Source organism: Rhinichthys klamathensis, unplaced genomic scaffold (assembly GCF_029890125.1).
Source record: "Rhinichthys klamathensis goyatoka isolate OS25496 unplaced genomic scaffold, OSU_Roscu_1.1 h1tg000567l_1, whole genome shotgun sequence".
NCBI lineage: Eukaryota > Metazoa > Chordata > Actinopteri > Cypriniformes > Leuciscidae > Rhinichthys > Rhinichthys klamathensis.
In genome coordinates, this window is record NW_026607033.1 from 237,259 (window position 1) to 264,115 (window position 26,857).

Sequence of the window (26,857 nt, forward strand, 5' to 3'; positions counted from 1 at the left end):
AGACGATAGCCGCCTCTGCACTGCACAATTTATAAATCAACAGTCTTTTGCTTTATGAACGCTGTCTAAAGAAAATAGAGGCTTTTATGAAGGTCATGGATGGTGATTGCAGTAGAGACGGGTTCTTCTCTGAGTACGGTTGATGTTCACTGGAGGCAAATAGATCAGACAGCCGTAAAGCAGAGGTAAAGTATGGCCCTGAGGTAACCAATCTACAGTGGAAGACATCCTGTTTGAACTCATATACCAGCAAATGACAGTTTGTACATATAGTAAATACTGTATTAGTACCCAGAGGTCACATACGGAGGGCCAAGGACGTTTTTACAGCTGTTCTTCAACACTTCAACTGTTATGAATGGCCTTGGAGCTGTTGTCATTTTTTACGCCAATCAGAGCTTGTATATTTTATAATGATAATTTCTCCACCTTCAAATCACAATGGGTTATAACTGGTTTTGAGAGTGGCACACATGCTTTACTTGAAGATTTGTCATTGGAAAGAGTGGAAGAACTTGTTTTGTATGTACACGCTCGTTATTCATTTTGTGTGAAAACTTTTTCTGTACACATTCACTACCGTTCAAAAGTTTGAGGTCATTATAATATTTTTTTTATATTTATATCAAAGATGCATTCAAATTGATCAAAAGTGACAGCAAAGACATTGATAATGTTACAAGATCCTTTCTATTTCAAATAAATGCTGTTCTTTTGAACTTTCTATTCATCAAAGAAACCTGAAAAGATTTATCACAGTTTATACAAAATTATTATTCAGTACAACATGTTTTCAACATCGATGATAATCAGAAATGTTTCTTGAGCAGCAAATCAGCATATTAGAATGATTTCCGAAGGATCATGTGACACTGAAGACTGGAGTAATGATGCTGCAAATTCAGCTTTGCATCACAGGAATAAATTACATTTTTAAATAAAACAGCTATTTTAAATTGTAATCGTATTTCACAATAATACTGTTTTACTGTATCAAATAAATGCAGCCTTGGTAAGTATAAGAGACTTTTTTTTTTTTTTTTTAAAGAAGAAAAACAAAAATTTCACAATTTTTGATTAAGGGAACAGTTAACCCACAAAGGAAAATGCAGTCATTTATTCACTCATTTCGTTTCAAATGTGTATCTTAAAAAATAAATAAACTGTCCCCACACTTAAATCCTTTAAGCAAATTTAATCCAAGCTTTCGGTCAAAAGACCATCCTCAGGGCATACAGACAATAAATGTAACAATCAATTGGCTTTATGCACAGCTTCACTACTTCCTGAACTTCACCCAGCCCTTTATTTCCTGTCTGTCATTATTGGACAAACTGATTAATCCAGGTGTGCCTGATTATTGTTACTGAGGCCAGGCACACCTGGATTAATCAGTTTGTCCAATAATGACAGACAGGAAACAAAGGGCTGGCTGAAGTTCAGGAAGTAGTGAAGCTGTGGCATAAAGCCAATTTAACTGTGTTCAAACACATCAGGACAATCAACAGTGATTACCAACACCTGTGAAAGCCAGGTAGGAGAGTTGTAGTCCAATAGTGGGAGTTGTAGTTTGTAGTCACAGGTGTTGGTCATCACTGTTGATTGTCCTGATGTGGTTGAACACAGTTAAATTGATTGTTACATTTATTGTCTGTATGCCCTGAGGATGGTCTTTTGACCGAAAGCTTGGATTAAATTTGCTTAACCCTCCTGTTACCCTCAAATCTGATAACATTTATTACTCACTGGGGTCAATTTAAACCTCCACAATATGATTTTTTTATTTATTTTTTACAAAGGTTTGTCTCAGGTAATTTATGTATTTGTTGACTATTTAAGTAACCTTTTAAGTTAACATCCACCCACCACCCCCGTCCCCACTAGCCTGGCTGCGCCCTCCTACGCACTTCCGCTCAATTTCATTTTCCTTCAGTACTACGTCTGAGATTGTGCTGTAGACTTTGGTTTTCTCCGATCAATTTTTTGTAGGGCCAATCAGCGAACAGAGGGAGTGGCTGAGAACGATGACGTGCGTTATTTTGAGTTGTAGTTCAGCGGAGAAAGATGCGAGCGAAGCCATTCGGTCCGTTGTAGCAACGCTGGCGAATATTAAGAAGTTAAAGCCGGAGCAAGAACAATCTTTGCTTAGGTTTGTTTTGGCCATGATGTTGTGGCCCTCCTCTACGGTGGCCGAGACAGCTCAACGCGCTGCAACTGAAGCAAACACATGCAAATAGAGAAAAACGTGTGCAAATAGAAAAAAACGCATGCAAATAGAAAAAAACACATGCAAATAGAAAAACACGCGTGCAAATAGAAAAAAACACCTGCAAATTAAAAAAACATCTTCATCAGTTTCACAACACACGTGTGCTCCAAATAAGGAAACGCGCTGCAAAAGCTCACAAAACAACCAAATACAGAAAACGCGCTGCAAATAACACAGACCACAACGGAAATGTTTCCAGGGGAACCAAATAAGTGACGAACCCGGCCGAGACGTGTTTATTGCTCGTGAGCTTCCCTATGCCATACTCCCTTCGAAGGGCAGATATTAGAGCCCTTTTGGAGTGAGCAAGGCTCTAGTGTGCTGTTAGGCAGCCGTGTGGAGCGCACTTGATGAAGGGAGCAACTAAAGACAACGTGGGATGTTCCCATGACAACGCAGCACGGTGTCCATCAGCTGGTCTTACGACAGAAATATAATGCTGTTAACATAACGGATGCAAATACATTTTTATTTTTAGTTTACAAAAAAAGCTTTTAAAATATGCGTTATATATCTGTGTCTCAACTTTAAAATTTTGGACCCTACATTACCTAACATTTCTTACGAAACTTTTCTTTATGAAAATGTAATAACATGAAACAATTTGTACACTGGTGTATAGATAAATATCTTTCCTTCATGTTTTTCTTCTTTATCTTTTTTATTTATTTATTTTAGTTTCCAGCTCATTGTTCTTTTCTCATTTGTATTCTGATGACATTGAACATATTGTTAATACATTTTGTACATTGTATACAAGTTGTATGTCATAAAAAATGTAATCTCTGTATGTTTTGCACAAACAAATAAATAAATAAACAAATAAATAAAGTATAATTTTAAGCTGTAAGCACCAGCACGCATAGATTTATGGATATCTATGCCGGCACGTCCCAGCCGGGTTCGTCACTTATTTGGTTCCCCTGGAAACATTTCCGTTGTGTTCTGTGTTATTTGCAGCGCGTTTATGTATTTGGTGGTGTTGTGAGTATTTGGAGCACACGTGTGTTGTGAAACTGATGAAGATGTTTTCTTAATTTGCAGGTGTTTTTTTATTTGCACGCGTTTTTTTCTATTTGCATGCGTTTTTTTCTATTTGCATGCGTTTTATTTTATTTGCATGTGTTTTTTTCTATTTGCACACGTTGTTTTCTATTTGCATGTGTTTTCTTCTATTTGCATGCGTTTTCTTCAGTTGCAGCGCGTTGAGCTCTCTCGGCCACCGTACTCCTCCCCACGGGGTTCGACATACATCACGAGCAAACGTTAGCGATTGGTGGCAGATCCAGAGCGACTCTGGTCAGATCCGATAGTTTTAGACTACAACAAAGTACCCGCCTACAAGGAAGTTAACGATTGTCAATGGAGCGATGCCAGACTCTCTGTACAAATGAAATGTATGAGAGTCTGGTAGAACCAGGCTACCTCCCCACCCCTTATACATCCAGAATACCCATTGCACGACTATGGACAAATTTAAAAATTACCATAAAATCTTACTGATTGACCTAAAATTAAAAAATATATAAATAGTATAAATATATTTGGTGTTTTATAATATTAGATTTTTCGAATCTATAACATTTAGAAAGAAAAACTTTATTTTATCAAGGATAGTTTATCAATCTCGCAAAAAATGAAGTTTTCCCCTCCCCCATGGCACGGGAAACATCAAAGTTCTCGCAAAAATGATGTTTTCCACTCCCCATGGCACAGGAAAGAATTATTTGTTCTCATGAGAATTATATCACATGTCATGTGAACTACTAGTGGTTCTCGCAATACTACAGATATGGTTATGTTAGGTTAGAGCCCTAAAACAGAGGGACTTTTTTGAATATAATATTGAATATGTAAAATTATAATGAACATTATAAATTCACATTATAACATGTTATAGTGACCTCAATAAAACAACCAAAACAAATGTGTGTGAAATTTTAATATGTTTTCTGTTTTATTATACAGCTAAAAGAGCCTGGGGTCAAATTGACCCCAAGGAACACCGATGCTACAAAATGTGTACAGGACATTGAAAAAATATCAGCAGGTTAATTTTATGTTTACAGAGTTGTCCCCATTAAATTAGGAAAAGTCATTAAATTTGAAGCAAAAAAAAAAAAAAAAAATCATGTATTTACAGACGTTAAACATTGAATGGGGTCAAATTGACCCCAAAGGATTTAAGTGTGCGGACAGTTTATTTATTTTTTGAGATCTTTAGTCTTGTGTGTCTGGCACCTTGATGATCGTGAGTGCGGTGTAGCTCCTTCAAAACAATTTCAAATGTGTATGAAAGAAATTCATATCTTTTTGGAATGACATGATGGTGAGTAGCTAAAAATCTTACAGAATTTTCATTTTTGGGTGAACTTTCCTTTAATATGCATATAAACTTAAGTTAATAATGCTATAGAGATGAAGAAAACAGTGATTTTTGTCAGATATCTTGCAGCAGCAGCATCAGTCTGACTCTCAGTTGCCCGGTGTGTGAATGAGGTGTGCACTTAATGAGCATTAATTCTCATTCACGTGAACGCTCTGAGCTGTCAGAAGCACATCAGGGTACGTGACCTCTTTCACTAGTGGATGTAGAGCACTGAGGTGTTTAAATGGGGCGGTTGAATCAACAAGCTCTGAGCTCACGTTTATAAAGACTTAGTTTAATGTTCCTCTTCTAAGATCCAATATCACAGTTTGACTCATATTAACTAAAGTAACTATTACAAAAACATATTAAAACGCCACTTTATGATTCAAGGCATTCGCTCTTTTTACGGCTGTCACTCTCTGGCATTGATGCATCAGACCTGGTCGGCCGCATACCTTCATACATATTCATGTGATGATGCTCCTGTTCTGGTCGTCTGGCTTCCCTCGTGTTTTCAGGAAATCTGTCATTTTCATTTATCTTTTTAGACATGAAAAGAGGAAACTCATGTGAAGTTTTTCTGTCCATCTTCAGGTGTGAGGAGAACTGTTTGAGCTGCCAGGGTCCTGGAACGAGCTGCACGCAATGCAAGGACGGATACACCCTCATCAGTCGGATGTGCATCATGAACGCCACCTGTAACAACGGTACGCCCCTTTGAACAGCCGTCGCTGTCGTTAATGTTTGTTGTACTCCGGTTTTCTTCACATGTAGACACAGACCCCTGTTTATCGAAATCAATTAAATTATTTTATATAAAATAATGTTAATTTATTTGTTAATATAAAGCTAATAATCTAACATGAGCTTCCGGTCATACCGGTAATGTTATTTCTTTCTTCATACACAGCATCATACCGGTAATGTTACAACTTCTCACACTGGGAATTTGCCAGAACTGATTTAGCAGTATTTTTGATAAGGTCCTGTTCACACATGATCTCTTAATGGTAATTTACCAGTAAAGACTTTGTGTGAAAGGGGCCATTGTGATTGATTCACTGAATAAAACCGGTTCATAAGAGTCATTTGTTTGTGAATCAGGCTAATAATTATTAAATCAATATGTAATAATTATTATTTACATCAAAACCTTCAACCTTCATATTATATATTCACTGATTTCCTTTTTTTTTTTTTTTTTTTTTATCCTTTAGGTTTTTTGAGAAGCTTTTTGCTATTATAGTCACATCGAGTTATTGAGAAGAATGATGTCACATCAAATTGATCTGACCTGAGTTTTTACGGGGCTTTCAGAATTCAGATCTTCTCAGACACAGTTTGTTGCACAACTATAAAAGCTGACAGTTAGAGAGCAAAGAAAAGAGGGACACAATCGGTAGAAAGATTTCAGGAGAGAGTGACGTACGGAGAAAAGATAAAAGGGAAGAGGGTCATGCGTGATTGAAAGGCTGGATAAAACAGGGATTTGTTGTAAACGGCGGTTGTGTGAGTGGAGGCAGAGCTTTGGCAGGGCAGCAACAATGCTTTCACCAGGAGCTGCTGCCTCTCATTCCCCTGGAACTTTCTTTCTGTCCAAACTTGCATAACATGACCATCAGCTCACCCTGAGAGGAGAAAGAGGACAGCAGACGGTCCACTCATGTCAGCAGCATTGATTCTGACAATGGTGATCCAGTGCACGGCATATGAGCTGCATCCTATTTGAGGAAAATAAGAGACACTTTGAAGAAAATAGAATAAACTCTTCATTTCTTTATACCATAGTTGCCATTTGAGATTGAAGTTAGTGACGGGTGTCAACTGATTACACACAAAATGTCTATTAAATGCTGCATATATATATATGCAGTGTAAGTGTAGTCAAATTTATCTTATTGAAGCTATCTATTGTCCCATCTTGGGACATGCAAACTCTAAACAGACGTCAATGAGTAAAGTCTATAATAAGTGAACTTACTCTTTCTCTTTCCCAGCGGATGAAGTGTTCTGCGAGATGGTCAAGTCAAACCGATTATGTGAGAAGAAGCTCTTCCGTCAGTTCTGCTGCCGGACGTGTTTGATGACCGCTGGATGACAGCAAGAAAAGAGGCCGTTGGACTGACCTCCTCTCTCTTTGGTTGTATTATCTAATGTACATTTTAACCTAGCTATACTGTGATTTATTAATGACAGAAGTAATACTCCTCATTTCAAGAAGCACCGTTAGGGTGCTATTTGATTTAATCAAGATATATTTTTAAGATTGTCTGTTTTTTTAAACATGCAGTACATGTATAAATTGCTTCTTTTTTTATTCAAAGACATCGCTCTGAATTATGAAATAATTGTATATGGGAGAAGCCATCTCATAACTGATCATGTGATTTCCAGGGAGAACGATTCCGTTGGTGTATGTCATAAAACATTTTGAGTGATATAGCAATGTTAAGAGAGATATTAAGCTTTCAAGGATCATCAAGCATAATGACACTGTACATTTTAAACTATGTATCTAATGATATTTGAAGGTGGTATCAGTGCTCTGAAATATAAACCTTTCCTTGATGAAAATGTGTGGCCGAGTTTCTCTTTTCCCACAGTGAGGATGCATGTGCTGGTGGTCCGTGTTTAAACGCTAATGATCATTTGTTTGTTTAGGTTTTCCAGTGTCTCTCCATGTTCTGATATCAGACCTCATAAATATTTAGACTGGACGCAACTGTTTGCAGTGCATCATGAACCCGCAGTGATGCTTTGACTGCAGCGTCCTGAAAGGCAATTGATGAACAAACACACACTGATCCTTGAAATGAAGGTTTACAGCTGCTCTTAATAATGACAGCACACAGACAGTGACGCATGTTCCTCATGTTAGTGAACTCTTCAAGCTTCAGTGAATCTCTTTGATTCAGGAGTCACTTCGTGTGAAAACACCACACACAGGACTGATAACCAGTATGGCCCTGTCCCAAATGGCACACTCTGGACTTGTGGACTTCCTCAGAGTCCACACTTCGTTGACGTGATGTAGTGCAGACCTATAGGGCCCTTAGCACGAGTCTGCGAGGGCGCATTGAGAGGTATTTTTGGGACAGACTCGATCGTCATGCCGGAAACAGGAAGACGGTCTGATTGTTGTAATGGACAGGAGCTACAGGTTCGGGGAAATATGCTGCCTATTGTTGTTGTGTTTACATATGACTCAGTAAAACCCTGACATGCTGTTCTATTTATTTAATGAATCATAATGCGATTTGTATTATTCAGCTCGCTATTATTAGCCTATGTTTGAGACACCAACCACTGGTCGATGATCATAATGTTTGTATAAACTTGTCATAAAAACCGTAATGATAATTACACTTAAATATTTTCTTCTCAGCCATGTTAACAATTGTCCGTGAGCGAAATCTCCTCCCATCCGTTGTCTGATTGGCCTTTCGCAAGGATTCCTGAGTAGTTAAAGTGCGTGGAGCCTGCATCTATGCGGGCTTCGCGGAAGACCGCTTCAAGTGTACAAGGGGGCGCTGCTGAGCACACTTCAGAGCGTTACAATACTAAATGGGACGGCCTACGGACTCGTGGACTCGTAGACTCGGCGAGCACGCGCAATTTAAGTCCACGAGACCGAAAGTCCGATTGAAGTGCGCCATTTGGGACAGGGCCTATGTAAAGCAGTCCACTGAAGGCAGGTTTGTAGAGAACCCAAGTGCAGTTTATTTACAGACTGTGATCAAACATTAAACCATGGCATGAACAAAACATGACAGGACTCACCCACAGAGGTTACATCTGTCACGTCTTGTTTTGGTTTTGTGTCATGTCTTTGTCATGTGATTCCCTGTTAGTCATGTGATCCCGCCATGTGTTCCCTTGTCTGATGTGTCATGTTGTCATTGGTTCATTGTTCACAGGTGTCCCTTGTCTAGTCATTAGTGTATTTTAGCCCTCATGTTTGCCATGTGTCTTGATCAAGTATTGTTTCACTGTAACCACTATTGGTAAGCTTCACGCTCATGTCTATGTGTCTGCTGTGAGTTTTGTGCCACGCCATGCCTTTGTTTAATGTTTGATCATGTATTGGAAATAAAGCAGCACTTGGGTTCTCATCTTAACTTGCCTTCAGTGGACTTCATAACATTACACAGTAACAGTTAACTACGGGCTGCTTTATAAATCAACCCTGAACTACCATGATCATTATTGTTCATCATTGCATTACATTATTGCATAATTTAACCTCCTGAGACCCTGCGGCCTCATATGAGGACATTACATTTTTGCCTCTTGACACAATGATAGTCAAATTTGTAAATCTTAGACATGTTGGCCACATTTAGGGGCACTGCCCACACCATCTTGTAGTGATATCACAACATTACACCAATGTCAGTGAGAAGAAAATGACCCTAACCCTAACACTTCTACACCAGTTCCCGAAAGAAAAATGACCCAGGTAAAAAATCTATTCAAATTATATGAATGAAACAAATGTATCTATGTACAATACTGTCTCTATCATCATATGGGGATTAAAATTTGACATATTTTAGTAATAGTAGCACTCTAGGACATCAGTGAATATGAAGTACTCGTTTGAGGACATTGGGACTATATTACGTTATCCCCTTAACTGTCACCGTCCCACGTGGGACGTTTGCCCATATATATTTAGAACAATAATATCTTAGTAAAAACCTAAAGTAATATTGACAAACTAAATATCATTTGAAAGCTTACAATCTCTAGTTTTCATATTTGGTGGCTGTTTTTTAAAATAAATTACAGAATAGCAGTAATTTATCAATTTGCAACAAGAATATTTCATATTCATTAGGCGTGTTTAGGCCTTTATTTTGAAATAGAAAAAAACATGAAAAATCATGAAAGATTGGTAGAAACCTCAGTTTGTTTTCATGCCAAGAGTTCAAAAGATAACACTAATTAAATGTTATGAGAAAAAAAGGTCTGAAAATTTTTAGAATATAAAGAAATATATTATAATTTCTCGATTTGTGATGCAGCAGCGAGCTATAATGCACATATGTGCTCTTTTTATGTTTATTAGAGGTTGAAATCAAATCAAATACTGCCAAAACACCCATACTATTTCTGAATAGGATGTATACTTAATAAATTGTATGAAATTATGGAAAGACATGGTTCAGATCACTCAAAACATATGAAAATGGAGACACCCTTATATGGTCAGTAAGGAAGCTGGCTGTCCATCTGAAAAAGTTTGGTACTACGCCCAAATAAAATCTTACTGAAAGCTCATTTTTTGAGATATCAACCTAAAATTTGGAACACAACTTGTTTAGATTTTTGGCTTGAATTTTCTAGCAGTTTTAGAGTAAAATATATTTTATAATATATATATTTTATATAAAATATAAATAATTATATTTTTACATTCTATATTTTCATAAACTCAAACTTATATAACTTTTTTTCTGTTTCACTTTCATAATTTATTTCACTTCTACAATAATCTGGCAAATGTCTTCTTAAAAACAAGACCAACCATATGTCTATATTCCAAAGCATTCTTGAATTACAACCATTTTACAACCACAAGTTTTTTTTTTACTGCTAGTACTGTGTCCTCACACGAGGACATCATATGGTAAATCATAGACCCACTGTCCTCACATGAGGACATCATTTTCTGCAAAAACTACTTCCTGTACAAAAACAAATTTTAGTTATTATATTTATTAGGTCCTACTTATCCCAAATAGCAAGAACAATTATAAAATGCACACCAGGCAAACTCTCGGGTCTCAGGAGTAATGTGTGCATTCAATTGAATTTTGGTAACACTTTACAATAGGGTTGCATTAGTTCAAATTTGATTTAAAAATTGAACTAACATGAACTAACAACTAACATCAACAAACATTAAATACTCTTAACAAATGTATTGCTCATTTATTAATGTATTATATTCAAGGTCTTACGGGTTTGGAACGACATGAGGGTGAGAAATTAATGACAGAATTTTCATTTTTGGGTGAACTATCACTTTAACTAATGGGACCTTGTTAAGTGCTAAATTTTTTGCTCCGATGACGTTTATGAATTCTTAGTTATGTTTCATGCATAATTATCTTTGTCTCAGATGTGTTTCCTAGAATTCCTCAGGAGAAATAAAAATAGACAGAAATGAGTAAATTGTGTAGAGCTTTAAAAAGGATTTGGTATCACTTTATTTCAATGGTCCTCTTTAGACATTCTGTTGACTAAAAGTAACTTTGCAACTACATGTCAACTTATTCTACTAACCCTAGCCTACTGTCTCCTAATACTCTACATAATTTAGTTGACATCTAGTTAACAAGTTACTTATAGTTAGTAGAATGTCTAAAGTGGACCATTGAAATAAAGTGTATTATTTTATGTGTATAGGTTGATTTTGTGTCCCAGAACTATGGCATCAAGAGCAGTGTTTGAAAACATTAATTTTTATAACAAGTAAAAGGCCTTTTAGTATAATCATAAAAATGTCCACCTTCAGGTTGTTTCTCACGTATCTTTGCTGTGAAAGATTTTCAGATTTTTATAAATTAAACATAAGAATAACTTAAATATTGTAAGTAATATTTTAAGATGAATACATACTGGACTAAAGCAACTCATATTTACTTGATTATCCATAGATATTTTGATTGAGATTTAGATATTAAAGATTGAGACCCAGACTTTCAATCTTTAACTATGAAAATACATGATTAAATTAAAGTATAGATTCTAAATATGTTATAACTATATTTTAAACTGAAAATAAATAAATGATATTTAACCTAAATAACTAGAGTGCAATAAACCTTTAATTCATAAGTTAGATTACTTTACCAAGGAGACAACAGTGTCATTAAAGAGCTTGATATGAAATATGAAACATGATTGTGTGCGAAAAACAACAAAGAGAAACAAAAATAAATTTCACTTGTGATGAGAATGATTTAATTGTCTTTTCCAATCAAACTTTGTCAAGTGCAAATATTGTTTACTTGTATTTAACAAGCCAAAAGTGATGAGACGACAATAAAAGCCTATGAAAACCGTTATTTTGAATAATTTGCCTTTATATTTATTCATTTAGCAGAGGCTTTTATCTAATTTGCCATAAGAGCCAACTCTATTTGTATGACATTTCCACATTTCGAGTGTAAACTTGAGCACAGCCTGCCCTAAGGAATGAAATACCTCGCAGTTATGGTTTACGCTGCTGTATTAGTCACATTGTCCAGCAGCTGTTGATTCGATTGTTCTGAATATGTGATCATCTGATGATTTACTGACTTTCACATTAAAAACATCTGCTGAACTTTATCAAACTGTCTTTTCTTAAAATAATGAGCATCTACAAAAACAAAATGAACCTCCACATCTGGGCAGAATATCAGAAGTAGTCTGACGCTGTAGATGATTTAAAAATGAAACTTTTTCAGCAGAGGAATGAACTAAAAGTTCATTACACCATCTGTGGTTTTCTTTTACTCTCCGACCGTTAACATCCTTCAGTGAGGAACAAAAGAAACTGGTTTAGACTGACTGGACTGTGCTGCGCTCTGGTGGCCTCGTGAGGGATTTTGTGTTCATTTGTGAGACGGTGTTCAGTAAGGGTTTTTATTTTTTACATTGTAGCATAAATTAAACATTTTAATACAGAATAAACAATCAGCAATTGTAATCTTGAGATAAATACAGCTTAAATTAAAGGTACATTTTTGTGTCTGTAACCAGTGTGTATAAGCTTGAAGACTGCTGAAATAAGCTGACTATTAAAAAGAAAAGTTGAACATTACTTCACAAATAATAAATAGTGTTTAAATTGTTACTGGCATTTGGACAGCTGTGAGACGGGAACCTCAGGAAGAGAGTGGCCATGATGGGAAAAACAAAAAGAGGCAACCAAAAGTAGTATGTACATGTCCCTTCGGAAGCAGTACCGCCAGACGCAAATACTGCTCCCTCAAACCAAGGTGCAAGACGCTACACAAGGCTTGCTCGCCCCGCAAGACGCAAAGGCGAGAGGAGGGATGGAAGTGTCCCACAAGACGCCAAGCTGCATGAAAGACGCCAACTGGAGTGGCCTTATGCAACGACCTGAACAATACAGAAAAAAACAACAGATTTGACTTGGCAAATTCTTCCTATGAGAAAATTATTTTTGACTATTTTATGTTTCACTACCTTAAACCAGTTGTGGGACAGGATTAGCCCCAGACCAAGTCGTCGGCTTGGTTTGTCTTACAGGAGAGCGCTGAGCAGATGACAGCATTCTGTACAGGAAGACGAGAGGGATGTCTGATTACCTCAAACTTTACATCTGCTCTATTTGATCATGTTAAAGGGGTCATATAATGGTACATGCACTTTTTCAAGTTGATTGTACTGAAATGTGTGTTGGCAGTGCCTGTACACAACCATCATATAATGACAAAAATCCATCCAGTGTTTTTGTTTTAATCTCCTTCAGGGTCGGAAATTAGCACCAGCCACCAGCCAATGGCTGGTACTTTTTCAAAGTGGCAGGTGACTTTGCCTTGTATACCAGCCACAGTGGCGGGTAGATTGTAAAACATTTTTATTGGTTACTAAAAACATTCCTTGTAACGGATTGGACAGCTTTTGTCAAAGAATGCTGTTGCTAAGCAACAATAATGCACTTTTGTCGAGTAACTAATTTGATTGGTTTTCAGCGCTGTACATCACGAACACGGAGCTGAACGGACTGTGACACATATAGCTGAGCTGAGGTACAGACGAAAGGAAAATATAAAAAATTTGGCCACATATACCCGGTGTTAAGAGGCCCGCCGCGGAGTCAGCAGTAGCTATGAATGTACAAACTGAAAAGGTGGCTGGTAAAAAATATAAGTGGCTGGTAAAATTGGGCATCCACCAGCCACTGTGGCTAAGTTAATTTCCCACCCTGATCTCCTTATGTTTTCCCCTTCCTCAAATCAAGCCGTTCGACCGTGTGACGTCACACGGTCAGACGCCCCTCCCACGATTGTTGATTGACAGCAGCGTTTCAACACAGACCCGTCCTGAGCGAGCTGTCATCATAGTCCGTCATTGTTGATACGCTGGAGAAGATTGGCGCCTAAGCGATTGTGGTGTTCTGTTCTTGGGTGTAATTATGAACACAGCAGTCATTTTGATGTTCCTAAATCCGAACCGCTGAAGACGCAGTGGCTGAGTTTTGTTTTCGAAGGGAATATTCCACACGAGCAACGTCAATGCTTTCATGTTTGCGCGATTCGCGAAGGATTTCTCAGCAGACTGCTTTATAAAGTGTAAGGGTCAGTGTAAAGCTGGTTTTGCTAAGAAGCTGCTCCTGAAAAAAGAATCGGTACCAACTATTCATGTCCCTGCTTCACCTCCAGAAGAAGTGAGTGTAAAGTTGTATTAACCTTTATATTAATCTTTGCAAATCGCTTGCACGCTTCACGATGAATGCGGCTAAGGTTTACACTCAGGGTACATTACGGCATGTTTTCTATGTACGACGTTCTCAATATAATAGCTGGGTTTCAGTCACGTGATTATGATGACGCGCGGAATTCAGATGGAGGGCAGGGAGTGAAGAGCGCAATGGACGAGATGGAGGAAAGTCCGTACAAGAGAAAGATGTAAACAAAAAATCAAACATATGTTGGACGTGATCCTTACGTTATGAAGAGGAGCGATTTTCAACTGAATTGAAAGATTTTCCTGCCATCGAGACGGTAGATATCAGCAACTACCTCGTCTTATAGACATACTTTGACTTTACAAAGTTCGGAAACGTTACACAAACATAGCCACTTAAGTTGTATTAAGTTACTCACATTTGACGAAGTGATCACTGCACACACGGGCATTTTCCCATTCGGCTCCTCCCGACCGCAGACGTAGGTTTGCAAGCCGTTTTTCCGGAGTTTTTCGGTCAATTTCTTGCATTTCCCCCCCTTATGAACAACAACGTTTGGTACACGATAAAAACTCCTCGTGGTTTGATCGATTTAAGTAACCATAAACGACGCAAAACATAGGCATTTTGAGCTTGTTATAGTGCTTTCTAAATACAGCAAATCACTTCCTGCCCTCCATTTGCATTTCGCGCCATGGCAACGCAGTGGCGTGACGTCATATGAAAACAAGCTATTCATAATCCCACGTTTATAATGAACAACGCGTTATGGTTATCGTGTTATTACAAACTGAGTACATATACATAAACACATAGTGTTCGTACATCTCACTAAGTTACTCTACCCTGCCAGTACATACAAAGATAGATCAAAGTGACATTACGTTAACCAACCATTCAGAAACATCCTGTTCGAGCCTTAATTGTCGAACTTCTTTGCGGCCGTCATCTTGTTCCAGGTCCGACTCCGGTTCAAACTGATACGGTTGCGCAGATGTGTCCTCAGAAACTCCCGCTGCCATTCTCTATCCAAAATATACCCTTAACTGTTGTCAAGGCAACACCCCACATGTGTTGTGTCAAAACGCCAGCAGAACAGAGGGGCGGAGTGAGATAAGCTCATTATCATTTAAAGGCATATGCACTGAAACGGCGTGCTGAAAACAGAGCTGTTTTTGACCAGGTAAAATTAGTGTTTTCTTACAAAACTAATGAGAATTTATAATTAAAGTATATTACAAACTTTTCATTTAGACCCTTAAGAATCAAATTAACTTGTGTGAAAATGGCATTATATGACCCCTTTAAGATGTTTTGTATGATTGTGATTTATTAATTCTAGATCTCACCTGTTGACAGGTTGGGTTTGGACCAGCGCTTCTGTTTCAGCAGCAGCAGATCGTGACCTCTAGGGAAATGTCCACACAACATCAGGAACATTCAGAACCCCTAGTGACCATGCGGTCGCCTGCCTGCCATAGTACATCCCCCTGACATGGTACTCTGGAGGACAGTACGCTGCTGTGCCTGGAGGAAAGACATTTTGTCTGATATGCAGACAAAACCAGAGGTTTGCATTAACGCAACATGATTGTTCTGTATCCATTACACAGAATAAACTAATTCTATAATACATACCAGAGTATGACCTGTACGGCGAACTCCTCAGAATGTCCCCACATCCGAAGTCAACCAGCTTGACTTCGGATGTCTCGCTGTTAATCAGTAGGTCATCCAGTTTTATGTCACAGTGGAGTGAGTATTCCACGAAGGCAAAATGTTCGCGGTGTGAGCCGCCTGCCTCATGATATGCTGTGCCTTCTCTTTATCGAGTCTTCCACCGTGACATCTCATGAACTGTACCAGATTCTCACAGGGAGAGGGACATTCAAGGACCATGAAGCGGTCAGGTCAGGGGGGTCCTGCCAGTCCAGGAGGCGCACTGGGACCTTTATTCGCCAGGAGGGTGAGGGCGATCTCTTTTGGAAGGGGGTTTGGATGATCAGGCTAGAATACAAACAGTTTTTATCATCCTTAGATGGAGGTGATTTCCCAAATAGGGATTTGTGATTCAATTTGTCTGTGATATAAGTTAATCTGAGATGTTTTATATTGATTATGTGGTGTAATGTACTTACAATTAATAAACATTTCATGTCCTGGGTCTTGATGACATATTTCAAAGCCACCATGAACATTTTTTTAAAAAGATACACTAAGAGGACTTGGTAAAAGATGTAAAGAGTAAAAGATGACGACAAAGACAGGCTGTTATTCATTTTAATTTTACTTACTTAAAGATCATCATTCAAACGTCTCCCTTCGTACACCACACCGAAACCACCTTGTCCCAGATGTAGCAGCTAAAGATGTAGTCTGTTTTTCCTCCTTAGAACAGAAAGGTGTTATATAAAGCAGATCATCCAAGCTGCTCTTTTCTATACACTCAAAGTGAACACAGCTGTCAAGTAATGCAAGATTGTAAGATCTTTTGGTTTATTTCTAAGCTGTCGTATGACTTCAGATGAATTTAGAATGTAGTGCATGAGTCAAACTATTGTGTGTCCTTTTTGGAGCTTGACAGCTGGTCCCCATCCTTTCATTCCACAGAAGAAAATTATACAGGTTTGGAACAATGTGAGGGTGAGTAAATGGTGACATTTTCATTCTTGAATAAAACCCATCCTGATTTTACACTCATCAGGAAAAGTGTTTGCAGGGCGAATCGTGCTCCATATCAGTGACATCCAAACCTGTCCAATGTTCCACCCTGTTGCTCTTCTTTCACTCCGTTCTTTGAAGATGCCTCTCCTTGATCATACAGGGTTATAGAACTGGACCAGAAACAGGAATTTGCTTACATACAAATTAATGTATGCAAGCAAATACATGTTCTGTTATAAATGCAGAGGTTGTTACGATTTCAGCCAGGAATGTCCTTTAAAAGGATTCCTAATTTAAAAGGTATTGCTAGTAAATTGCATGGACACAGAAAGTGGTGGACGAAGTCTTGAGTAAAAGTGGAATTTTACTTGAGTAAAAGTACTTGATATTTTATGTAAAAATGACTGATCAATGAATGTTTTTCCAATTGTACATACTTTTACATTTATTTAATTTTATACATTTTATATAATCCTTCTGCTCAAAATACCTAGGGGAGAGGGAATCGCTGAGTCATCATTATTTTGAATTATTATTTATGTATAAGTAGCCAGCACAAGTCAATAAGGAAGATTAGTGGATGCAGATAACGTTACGCTAATATGTAACGTTAGGCCTAAAGTGTTTTGACAAACAATAAAAAAGACGTCTAAAGGGATAAAAGCATAACATTTTAAAAAGAACGCTATAGTCTATTACATCATTTGAAACTGCGACGGTAGTGGGGAAGAATGCAAGTGCAATACATTATTTTAATGTTTTTTTTTTTTTTTTACGTAAAATCTACAACGTTGAAAGATGGTAATATGGACATGCCCGCATTAATTCAAGCATTAGCTCACCCTTTTACAACAGATTTAGTTCACAAACAATTCACAGTTGTGACCTAAAGATGCGTTTCAATCAAGAATCAATCCAAAAATTCGGCATTCGTAACTTACTTTTCGCGCCATCATCAGTCGCACGTGCACTCAAGCTCCGAGGATCTCCCGGTTCTTCGCTCATTTTTAGTCACATTTGTACAGTCATTCACTAGACACTCGCTGAGAACGAAGTGAAAAGCTACAATCGGATCAGTACAATTTGCGAATGAATAATATTTCGGTGAATCGGTGCGATTTGCGAACCGATTTAACAGGTTCATTGAAAAGAATCAGCGAATCGGACACGTCTCGCAGTCGAAGCACGTGACGATTAGTGATGTGTCGTTCATGAACGATTCGTTCATTTTGAACGAATCTTTAATATGACTCGGGACTACCGAGTTGTCTTAGAGAGTGATTCGTTCATTTTGTGTTGATCGCGCATGCGCATTGCGCAACATATGGTTTCTGAATCTGTACTGGAAATGATTAGTTCATCTCTCTCGAGTTCGGGTTCGGGACGGGTCCGAGTCTTTCGTTCTTCCTGTCAGTCCCATAGAGGCTATGCTGTCAGTACCGGAAAGAGTAATGATTAGTTCATCTTTCGAGTCTCGAGTTCGGGTTCGGCCGGGTCCGAGTCTTTCGTTCTTCCTGTCAGTCCCATAGAGGCTATGCTGTCAGTACCGGAAAGAGTAATGATTAGTTCATCTTCTGAGTCTTCGGGTTTGAGTCCTTCGTTCTTTTGTCACGTGACTTGTCACCGTATTGAATAGCCTACTAATTCACAACCTTTTTACAAACAAGCACGTAGTTAATGTATAATATAATAGTAGTTAATTAATGTATAATATATAATAAAACACACCACAGATGCACAAGAAACATTTAAAGAAACGGACAGGGACAATAATAAGATGGAACTTTTATTTTTCAGATAATGTTTATTTCACATATTTTGTATTTTAATTCCTAAATATAAAACAATATACATTCAGACGCAGTCAATAATACGAATCTAATATTGTATTTGATGCGAGATACCAGCGGTCACGTGACAAAAGAACGAAGGACTCAAACCCGAAGACTCGAAGAAAATGAACTAATCATTACTATTAGGCCTACTTTTTCCGGTACTGACAGCATAGCCTCTATGGGACTGACAGGAAGAACGAAAGACTCGGACCCGGCCGAACCCGAACTCGAGACTCGAAAGATGAACTAATCATTACTCTTTCCGGTACTGACAGCATATGGGACTGACAGGAAGAACGAAAGACTCGGACCCTGCCGAACCCGAACTCGAGACTCGAAAGATGAACTAATCATTACTCTTTCCGGTACTGACAGCATAGCCTCTATGGGACTGACAGGAAGAACGAAAGACTCGGACCCGGCCGAACCCGAACTCGAGACTCGAAAGATGAACTAATCATTACTCTTTCCGGCCCTGCTGTATCACACACGGCACGGCCCAGCAGACAGATCAGAGTCAGACACTGACGAGTCGACAACTAACGTCTCGAGACACAAGAGGAGGAGAACAAACCTGATAAATATGAAGTTGCAAAGGAAACAACGTCTCGGATGAGGAGGTGAGGTGAACTAACAGAATCAGACTGCAATAGCCTGAACTTAAAACCCAACAACTAATCAATTCATAAAAATTTCGGTTTCTTATAATTTGGCTTTGGCTGCATTACCCTATAATTTATTTTTATTCTTTTTACAAATGTAATCAACATTTTCGTAAGTTCTAGATGTGTTGGGATATTTAACATGCCATTTTAATTATATTATGCTGAAATGAACGAAATGACTCGAAAAAAGATTCGTTCATTTTGCTGAACGAGACTCAAAGATCCGAGTCAGTAAAATGATCCGAACTTCCCACTACTAGTGACGATTACTTAATTTCAAAATAACAAGTAACGACCATAGACTGTAAAAAGGTAACGACATGTTTTTATTAAATGTAAGTTAGTGGAGTAAAAATTACGATATTATGCTTTGGAATGCAGTGAAGAAAAAGTAAATGTTTCTCAAAATAAAAATACTCCAGTAAAGTACATACTTGAAAAATGTACTTATACTCTATAGACGGTTTCAACGGCAACAACATAAACAAACGTTACTGCGCATGCGCGCTTTTGTGGCCCAAACTTAACTTCCGGTAGAGTCAATAACAACAGAGTTCATCATAGACTTTTTGTGAGAAAAAAGTCAGAATTGTGAGATAAAAAGTAAATTCTGTCTTTTTTTCCTCGCAATTGCGACTTTATTTCTCAGAATTGCAACTTTATTTCTCACAATTCTGACTTCTTATCTCGCAATTGTGAGATAAAAAGTCGCAATTATTATTATTATTTCTTCAGTGGCGGAAACAAGCTTCCATAATTATCTGTTGCTTATCATGAGTTTGTTACCTGTAACGAAGTGAGTGCTACAGATCCTTGAATTCTTGCCTGGCTGCCAAGCCTCTCATCGCACAGCGGTGATCCACGCTCGCCGTCTCCCTTCGTTTTTAGGAAACCGACTTTTTTTTTTTGATAAGGTATTTGTCCCAGAGCCTCAGGTTCAGAGGTGTAGTGGTAAAAAAAGAGGTGGGTAAACTATAAATTCTGGTGGACCACGACGTGGTCACCCGGTAAGGTGGGCCACTGCCTACCGGTGTATGTGTATCCTGATGACATTGCTATATAGGGAGGGCTCGACATTAAGCCTTTTCATACGCTTAATCTGTCATTCACTTGTCCGAGTAAAAAAGTTTCTCGTCCGGATTTTTAGGGCCCAAGCCTTGAAAAGGCGAAGGCCCTATTGTTTTCCTAAGGATTATTATTTATTAGGGCCCAAGCCTTGAAAAGGCGAAGGCCCTATTGTTTTCCTAAGGATTATTATTTATTATTATTATTATTATTATTATTATTATTATTATTTTACTACCTTTTGGGCACTTTTGGGGGCCTTAACGTGCTCGAAAACTCTTGAAACTTTGCACACATCTCAGAACCCGCGGCCATCAGGGCCGGGCTGAAGCTGGTACCCGGGCGTGGCAGGGGGGCTCGACAGCGCCCCCTGGAACGTGGTTTGAACACTTGGTCCATAAATCAAACACGCTTGCATGTAATAATATGAAACTCAGTACACATATAGATCTCATCGGTTCATATATACTTCATGCTCTTACTTTTTACCCCAGCCCAACAGGAAGTCGGCTATTAAGGGTTGTTTGGAAAACACATGCAATGGAATGTGAAATACTCCTCCTAGAGAATTCAAACACACGGCACGAAACTCGGTCAGCATGAAGTCAAGACACTGAGGATGAAAAATTGCCAGGGGATTTTTGATATCTCGAACGGTTTGGCCGTGGCGAGTAAACGAAATTATGGCGAGAAACGTGAAACAGGAAGTGTGTTATAACTACTGCATACATTAACTAATCTTGATGAAACTTCAGCAGTGTGTTCGTTGTAAGAGCCCGATCACATGGATGTGACTATTGTGAGTCAAAGTTATAGCGCCACCAACTGGCAGCAGGAAGTGTGTCACTTTCAAAATGCTTTTAAATCACCCTCTTATTTTTACCCGATTTGCTTCAAACTTCATGTGCATAATGTAGACACACGCCAGATGTAGACCTGTGAAAGGATTATTGATATCTTAGATACTGTTGCCATGGCAATGCATCAAACATTAATATTCCTTTTTTTAAGCTTTTTCATGCTTTTTTATGCTTTCGGGCACTTTTGGGGTTCTTAACGTGCTCGAAAACTCTTGAAACTTTGCACACGGGACAAAACCCGCGGCCATCAGGGCCAGGCTGAAGCTGGTACCCGGGCGTGGCAGGGGGGCTCGACAGCGCCCCCTTGAACGGGTCAGACAATTTGGTCCATATATCCAACACGCTTTACCCTATTTGCTTCAAACTTGATGTGTATAATGTAGACACAAGCCAGATGTAGACCTGTGAAAGGATTGTTGATATCTTAGATGCTGTTGCCGTGACAACGCATCAAACTTTAATATTCTTTTTGGATACTTTTGAGATTCTTAGCGCACTTTTGGGGCCCTTAACATGCTCAAAAACTCTTGAAACTTTGCACACGGGTCAGAAACCGCGGCCATCAGGGCCGGGCTGAAGCTGGTACCCGGGCGTGGCAGGGGGGCTCGACAGCGCCCCCTGGAACGGGGTCCGAAAACTTGGTCCATAAATCAAACAGGCTTTACCCGATTTGCTTCAAACTTGATGTGTATAATGTAGACACACGCCAGATGTAGACCTGTGAAAGGATTGTTGATATCTTAGATGCTGTTGCCGTGACAACGCATCAAACTTTAATATTCTTTTTGGATACTTTTGAGACTCTCAGCGCACTTTTGGGGCCCTTAACATGCTCTAAAACTCTTGAAACTTTGCACACGGGTCAGAACCCGCGGCCATCAGGGCCGGGCTGAAGCTGGTACCCGGGCGTGGCAGGGGGGCTCGACAGCGCCCCCTGGAACAGGGTCCGAAAACTTGGTCCATAAATCAAACACGCTTGAATGTAATAATATGAAACTCGGTACACATATAGATCTCATCGATTCATATATCCTTTGTACTTTTACTTTTTACCCCAGCCCAACAGGAAGTCGGCTATTATGGTTTGTTTGGAAGCGTATGCCCCTGGAATTCGATATACTCCTCCTAGAGAATTCAACCAATCGCCACGAAACTCGGTCAGCATGAAGTCAAGACATTGAGGATGAAAAGTTGCCAGGGGATTTTTGATATCTCGAACGGTTTGGCCGTGGCGAGGAAACGAATTTATGGCGAATAAAGGAAACAGGAAGTGTGTTATAACTTCTGCATACATTAACTGATCTTGATGAAACTTCAGCAGTGTGTTCGCTGTAAGAGTCCGATCACATGGATGTGACTATTGTGAGTCAAAGTTATAGCGCCACCAACTGGCAGCAGGAAGTGTGTCACTTCCTAAAGGCTTTGAAATCACCCTCTTATTTTTACCCAATTTGCTTCAAACTTTATGTGTATAATGTAGACACACGGCAGATGTAGACCTGAGAAAGGATTATTGATATCTTAGATACTGCAATTAGAGAATAATGTTTAAGTTTAAAAACAGCCAGAATGGTTGTTTAGTCAACAAATTTTTTTTTCCAAATCATACATAGTGTTATACTGCCCTCTTGTGTTCAAAATCAGGTAAAAAGCGGAAGTAAAATAAGGACGTCTGCACAATTCATTAATAATGGTGCAGAGTAGAGTGAGCTTTTTCAATTAATTCCTATGGAAGTAGGAATGAACTAAACAACGTTCGCTCTGTTCTGCTCGTCCCTCACCGTGGGCGCGCAGAGTTATGAATGCCCGTGCAGCCGTGAGCATTTTAGTTTCATTTTAAAATTAGCGCCATTTCGGGGGACGTATTACTTTAATTTATTTAACAAAAACACAATGTTGTGTTTTATTGCGAGTGTACACAAATATAAGTAAACACTTTGACGTTTGAATGATGTCCTGTATGAAGAAAATGACGGAGTATGTTTCACTGTTCAATCGCGCTGAGCCACCCAGACCCCCACACACACACTGACACACACACACACACACACACACACAAACACACACACACACACACACACACAATAATAAAACATTCAACCTAACATATACAAATTACACTGCTATGTTGAAATAGTCAGTAGTACAATTTGTATCATTCACAGTAAGCACCACTCCACTGTGATTTTTCCAAGCACATTTTTGCACAAGTGAAGAGGATGATTTTTTCCGTCGATATTGGAACGTGAGTGAAGTACAAAGCCTGTAATAAAGAATAGTTTAGCATCCAAATACATCGCAAATGTTGCAACATTTAGATTCTAAAGAGAGATTTACGTGAGCCTAACACCACTTACTTTTACTTTTGTTTTAAATTATTTAGTTTTGGCTTTATTATAGTTATTTTTTTATTCGTGTTCTGTTCTGAATATCATTAAATTTAAAGGATTTGTTGTGGAATATTTTGAGTGTATAATCAAATAACACTAAACCGTCACTAGGTGTCGCCAGGCGACCGTCTTAATGAGCGGGTCATTGATTCATTCGTTCAAACGATTCGTTTGAACGACTGAGTCATTCATGAATGAGACAGATGTTTATGGATTGGTCATTGAATCTTTGAGTCAAGCAATTTGTTCAAAATGCTGAATCATTCAGTAATGAGAAAACACGTTGCTGTGAGATGCAATGGTTCTGCTGTGATCTTTGTTTAACTATTTTCGCTGCTGAAACAGAAGAACAGTCAATATTGCATCTAAAATGTAAGTGACTTGACACGTGTGTGTGTGTGTGTGTGTGTGTGTGTGCGTGTGAGTGTGAGTGCGTGCGTGCGTGTGTGTGTGTGTGTGTGTGTGTGTGTGTGTGCAATCAATCCCAGGTAAGAGGCATGAATAATGAGAATTGGACTTCTAGGAGTGAGGTTAATATTCCGGAGACGGTTCCCTCGGATTGTGAAAAGGAGGCGGCGCGGGAGTGGCCAGGCATTGCGCTACTTCTATTTCAAAGTTTAAAACAATGCTAATATCATTTTTTTGAACGATTTCATTACAAATGTTTATTTTATATATTTATAAAATATTATAAAATATAATAACTATGTTTTGTCCTATTAACAAAAGACAGGCAATGTACTATTAACAAATGTTAATAGTTTTTTAAAAGTTAAAATGATACTTTATGCATTTGTTTTGTGTCAGATGATTAACAATATAAATTAAACAAAGCTTAAAACAAACAAAATAATAAAACGAAAACAAAGCTTGAACATTTTATTTAATAGAAAAGCCTTTTTGAAATAAAATGTGTTTTTTTCCCTCTGAAATAGCAAAAGCATCGCACACTTAGCTGTACCTGCTCTAAATAAATAATAGTATTTAAATAAAAATACAAAATCGAAATAAATAAATTATATAAAACAAAATCAAATCAAAGAAAATAAATCTTATTAAAGTTATGCAGGCACACATTTAACAATAATTTTCAAGTGACAAATAAAATCAATCAAAATTCCTTACACATGGAGTTAATCCTGACGATTCCTGAGGCGCCTTTCCTCATGACACTCGCTTTTTTTTTCGAAGATATATTTTCTTTGGTTTGATTTTGTTTTTGTAATAATTTATTTTATTTAGTTCGATTTTGTATTTTTATTGAATTACTATTTTTTATTTAGAGCAGGTACAGCTAGTGTGTGATGCTTTTGCTATTTCAGAGGAAAACAATAATTTTATTTAATTAATAATTTTTGTTTCAGTCCACCATATAATTATGTTGTGTTTGATCTATGGAAAAAAGTTAGTTGTGAAATGGTTGAATATTAACAAAAGTTAATAGTTTTTTACAAGTTAGAATAATACGATGTATATATATAAACAAGCCGGTGGCACCGCCACCCCGGTGCCTTTAGGGTTACTGTGCATGACGGGCAATATCGTAACTCCGCTTTGACCTTTGAGAAGATGTGTGCTATAGAGCTTGCATTGGTGTGGGCTCTGCAAAAGTGTGTGTGTGTGTGTGAGGCGTGATTGAACAATGTAGACATATATATATATATATATATAAAGGCACCGGGGTGGCGGTGCCACCGGCTTGTTTATATATATATATATATATATATGAATATAGCTGCGAGCAGCGATGAAGGGCCAAAGCCGGCGGCACCGCCACTCCGGTGCCTTTAGGTAACTAAAGGCACCGGGGTTGCGGTGCCACCGGCTTGGGCCCGTAATCGCTGCTCGCAGCTATATTCATATATATATATATATATATATTTATTATTATTATTTTACTACCTTTTGGGCACTTTTGGGGGCCTTAACGTGCTCGAAAACTCTTGAAACTTTGCACACATCTCAGAACCCGCGGCCATCAGGGCCGGGCTGAAGCTGGTACCCGGGCGTGGCAGGGGGGCTCGACAGCGCCCCCTGGAACGGGGTTTGAACACTTGGTCCATAAATCAAACACGCTTGCATGTAATAATATGAAACTCGGTACACATGTAGATCTCATCGGTTCATATATACTTCATGCTCTTACTTTTTACCCCAGCCCAACAGGAAGTCGGCTATTAAGGGTTGTTTGGAAAACACATGCAATGGAATGTGAAATACTCCTCCTAGAGAATTCAAACACACGGCACGAAACTCGGTCAGCATGAAGTCAAGACACTGAGGATGAAAAATTGCCAGGGGATTTTTGATATCTCGAACGGTTTGGCCGTGGCGAGTAAACGAAATTATGGCGAGAAACGTGAAACAGGAAGTGTGTTATAACTACTGCATACATTAACTAATCTTGATGAAACTTCAGCAGTGTGTTCGTTGTAAGAGCCCGATCACATGGATGTGACTATTGTGAGTCAAAGTTATAGCGCCACCAACTGGCAGCAGGAAGTGTGTCACTTTCAAAATGCTTTTAAATCACCCTCTTATTTTTACCCGATTTGCTTCAAACTTCATGTGCATAATGTAGACACACGCCAGATGTAGACCTGTGAAAGGATTATTGATATCTTAGATACTGTTGCCATGGCAATGCATCAAACATTAATATTCCTTTTTTTAAGCTTTTTCATGCTTTTTTATGCTTTCGGGCACTTTTGGGGTTCTTAACGTGCTCGAAAACTCTTGAAACTTTGCACACGGGACAAAACCCGCGGCCATCAGGGCCAGGCTGAAGCTGGTACCCGGGCGTGGCAGGGGGGCTCGACAGCGCCCCCTTGAACGGGTCAGACAATTTGGTCCATATATCCAACACGCTTTACCCTATTTGCTTCAAACTTGATGTGTATAATGTAGACACAAGCCAGATGTAGACCTGTGAAAGGATTGTTGATATCTTAGATGCTGTTGCCGTGACAACGCATCAAACTTTAATATTCTTTTTGGATACTTTTGAGATTCTTAGCGCACTTTTGGGGCCCTTAACATGCTCAAAAACTCTTGAAACTTTGCACACGGGTCAGAACCCGCGGCCATCAGGGCCGGGCTGAAGATGGTACCCGGGCGTGGCAGGGGGGCTCGACAGCGCCCCCTGGAACGGGGTCCGAAAACTTGGTCCATAAATCAAACACGCTTGCATGTAATAATATGAAACTCGGTACACATAGATCTCATCGGTTCATATATACTTCATGCTCTTACTTTTTACCCCAGCCCAACAGGAAGTCGGCTATTTAGGGTTGTTTGTAAAACGCATG

The 26,857-nt window shown here is 38.6% G+C and overlaps 1 protein-coding gene across 2 annotated transcripts in view; it reads left to right on the plus strand.

Annotated features, from left to right (window-relative positions):
• Positions 1-7,225, plus strand: part of pcsk6 (proprotein convertase subtilisin/kexin type 6) — a 91,491-nt gene extending 84,266 nt beyond the window's left edge. For both annotated transcript variants that reach the window (XM_056239597.1, XM_056239598.1), the window contains 2 exons: positions 5,235-5,347; positions 6,638-7,225. In XM_056239597.1, coding sequence (XP_056095572.1) covers positions 5,235-5,347; positions 6,638-6,738 — 214 coding nt within the window. In that variant the 3' untranslated portion in view covers positions 6,739-7,225. The remainder of the gene's footprint in view (positions 1-5,234; positions 5,348-6,637) is intronic.
• Positions 7,226-26,857: the final 19,632 nt, after the last annotated feature.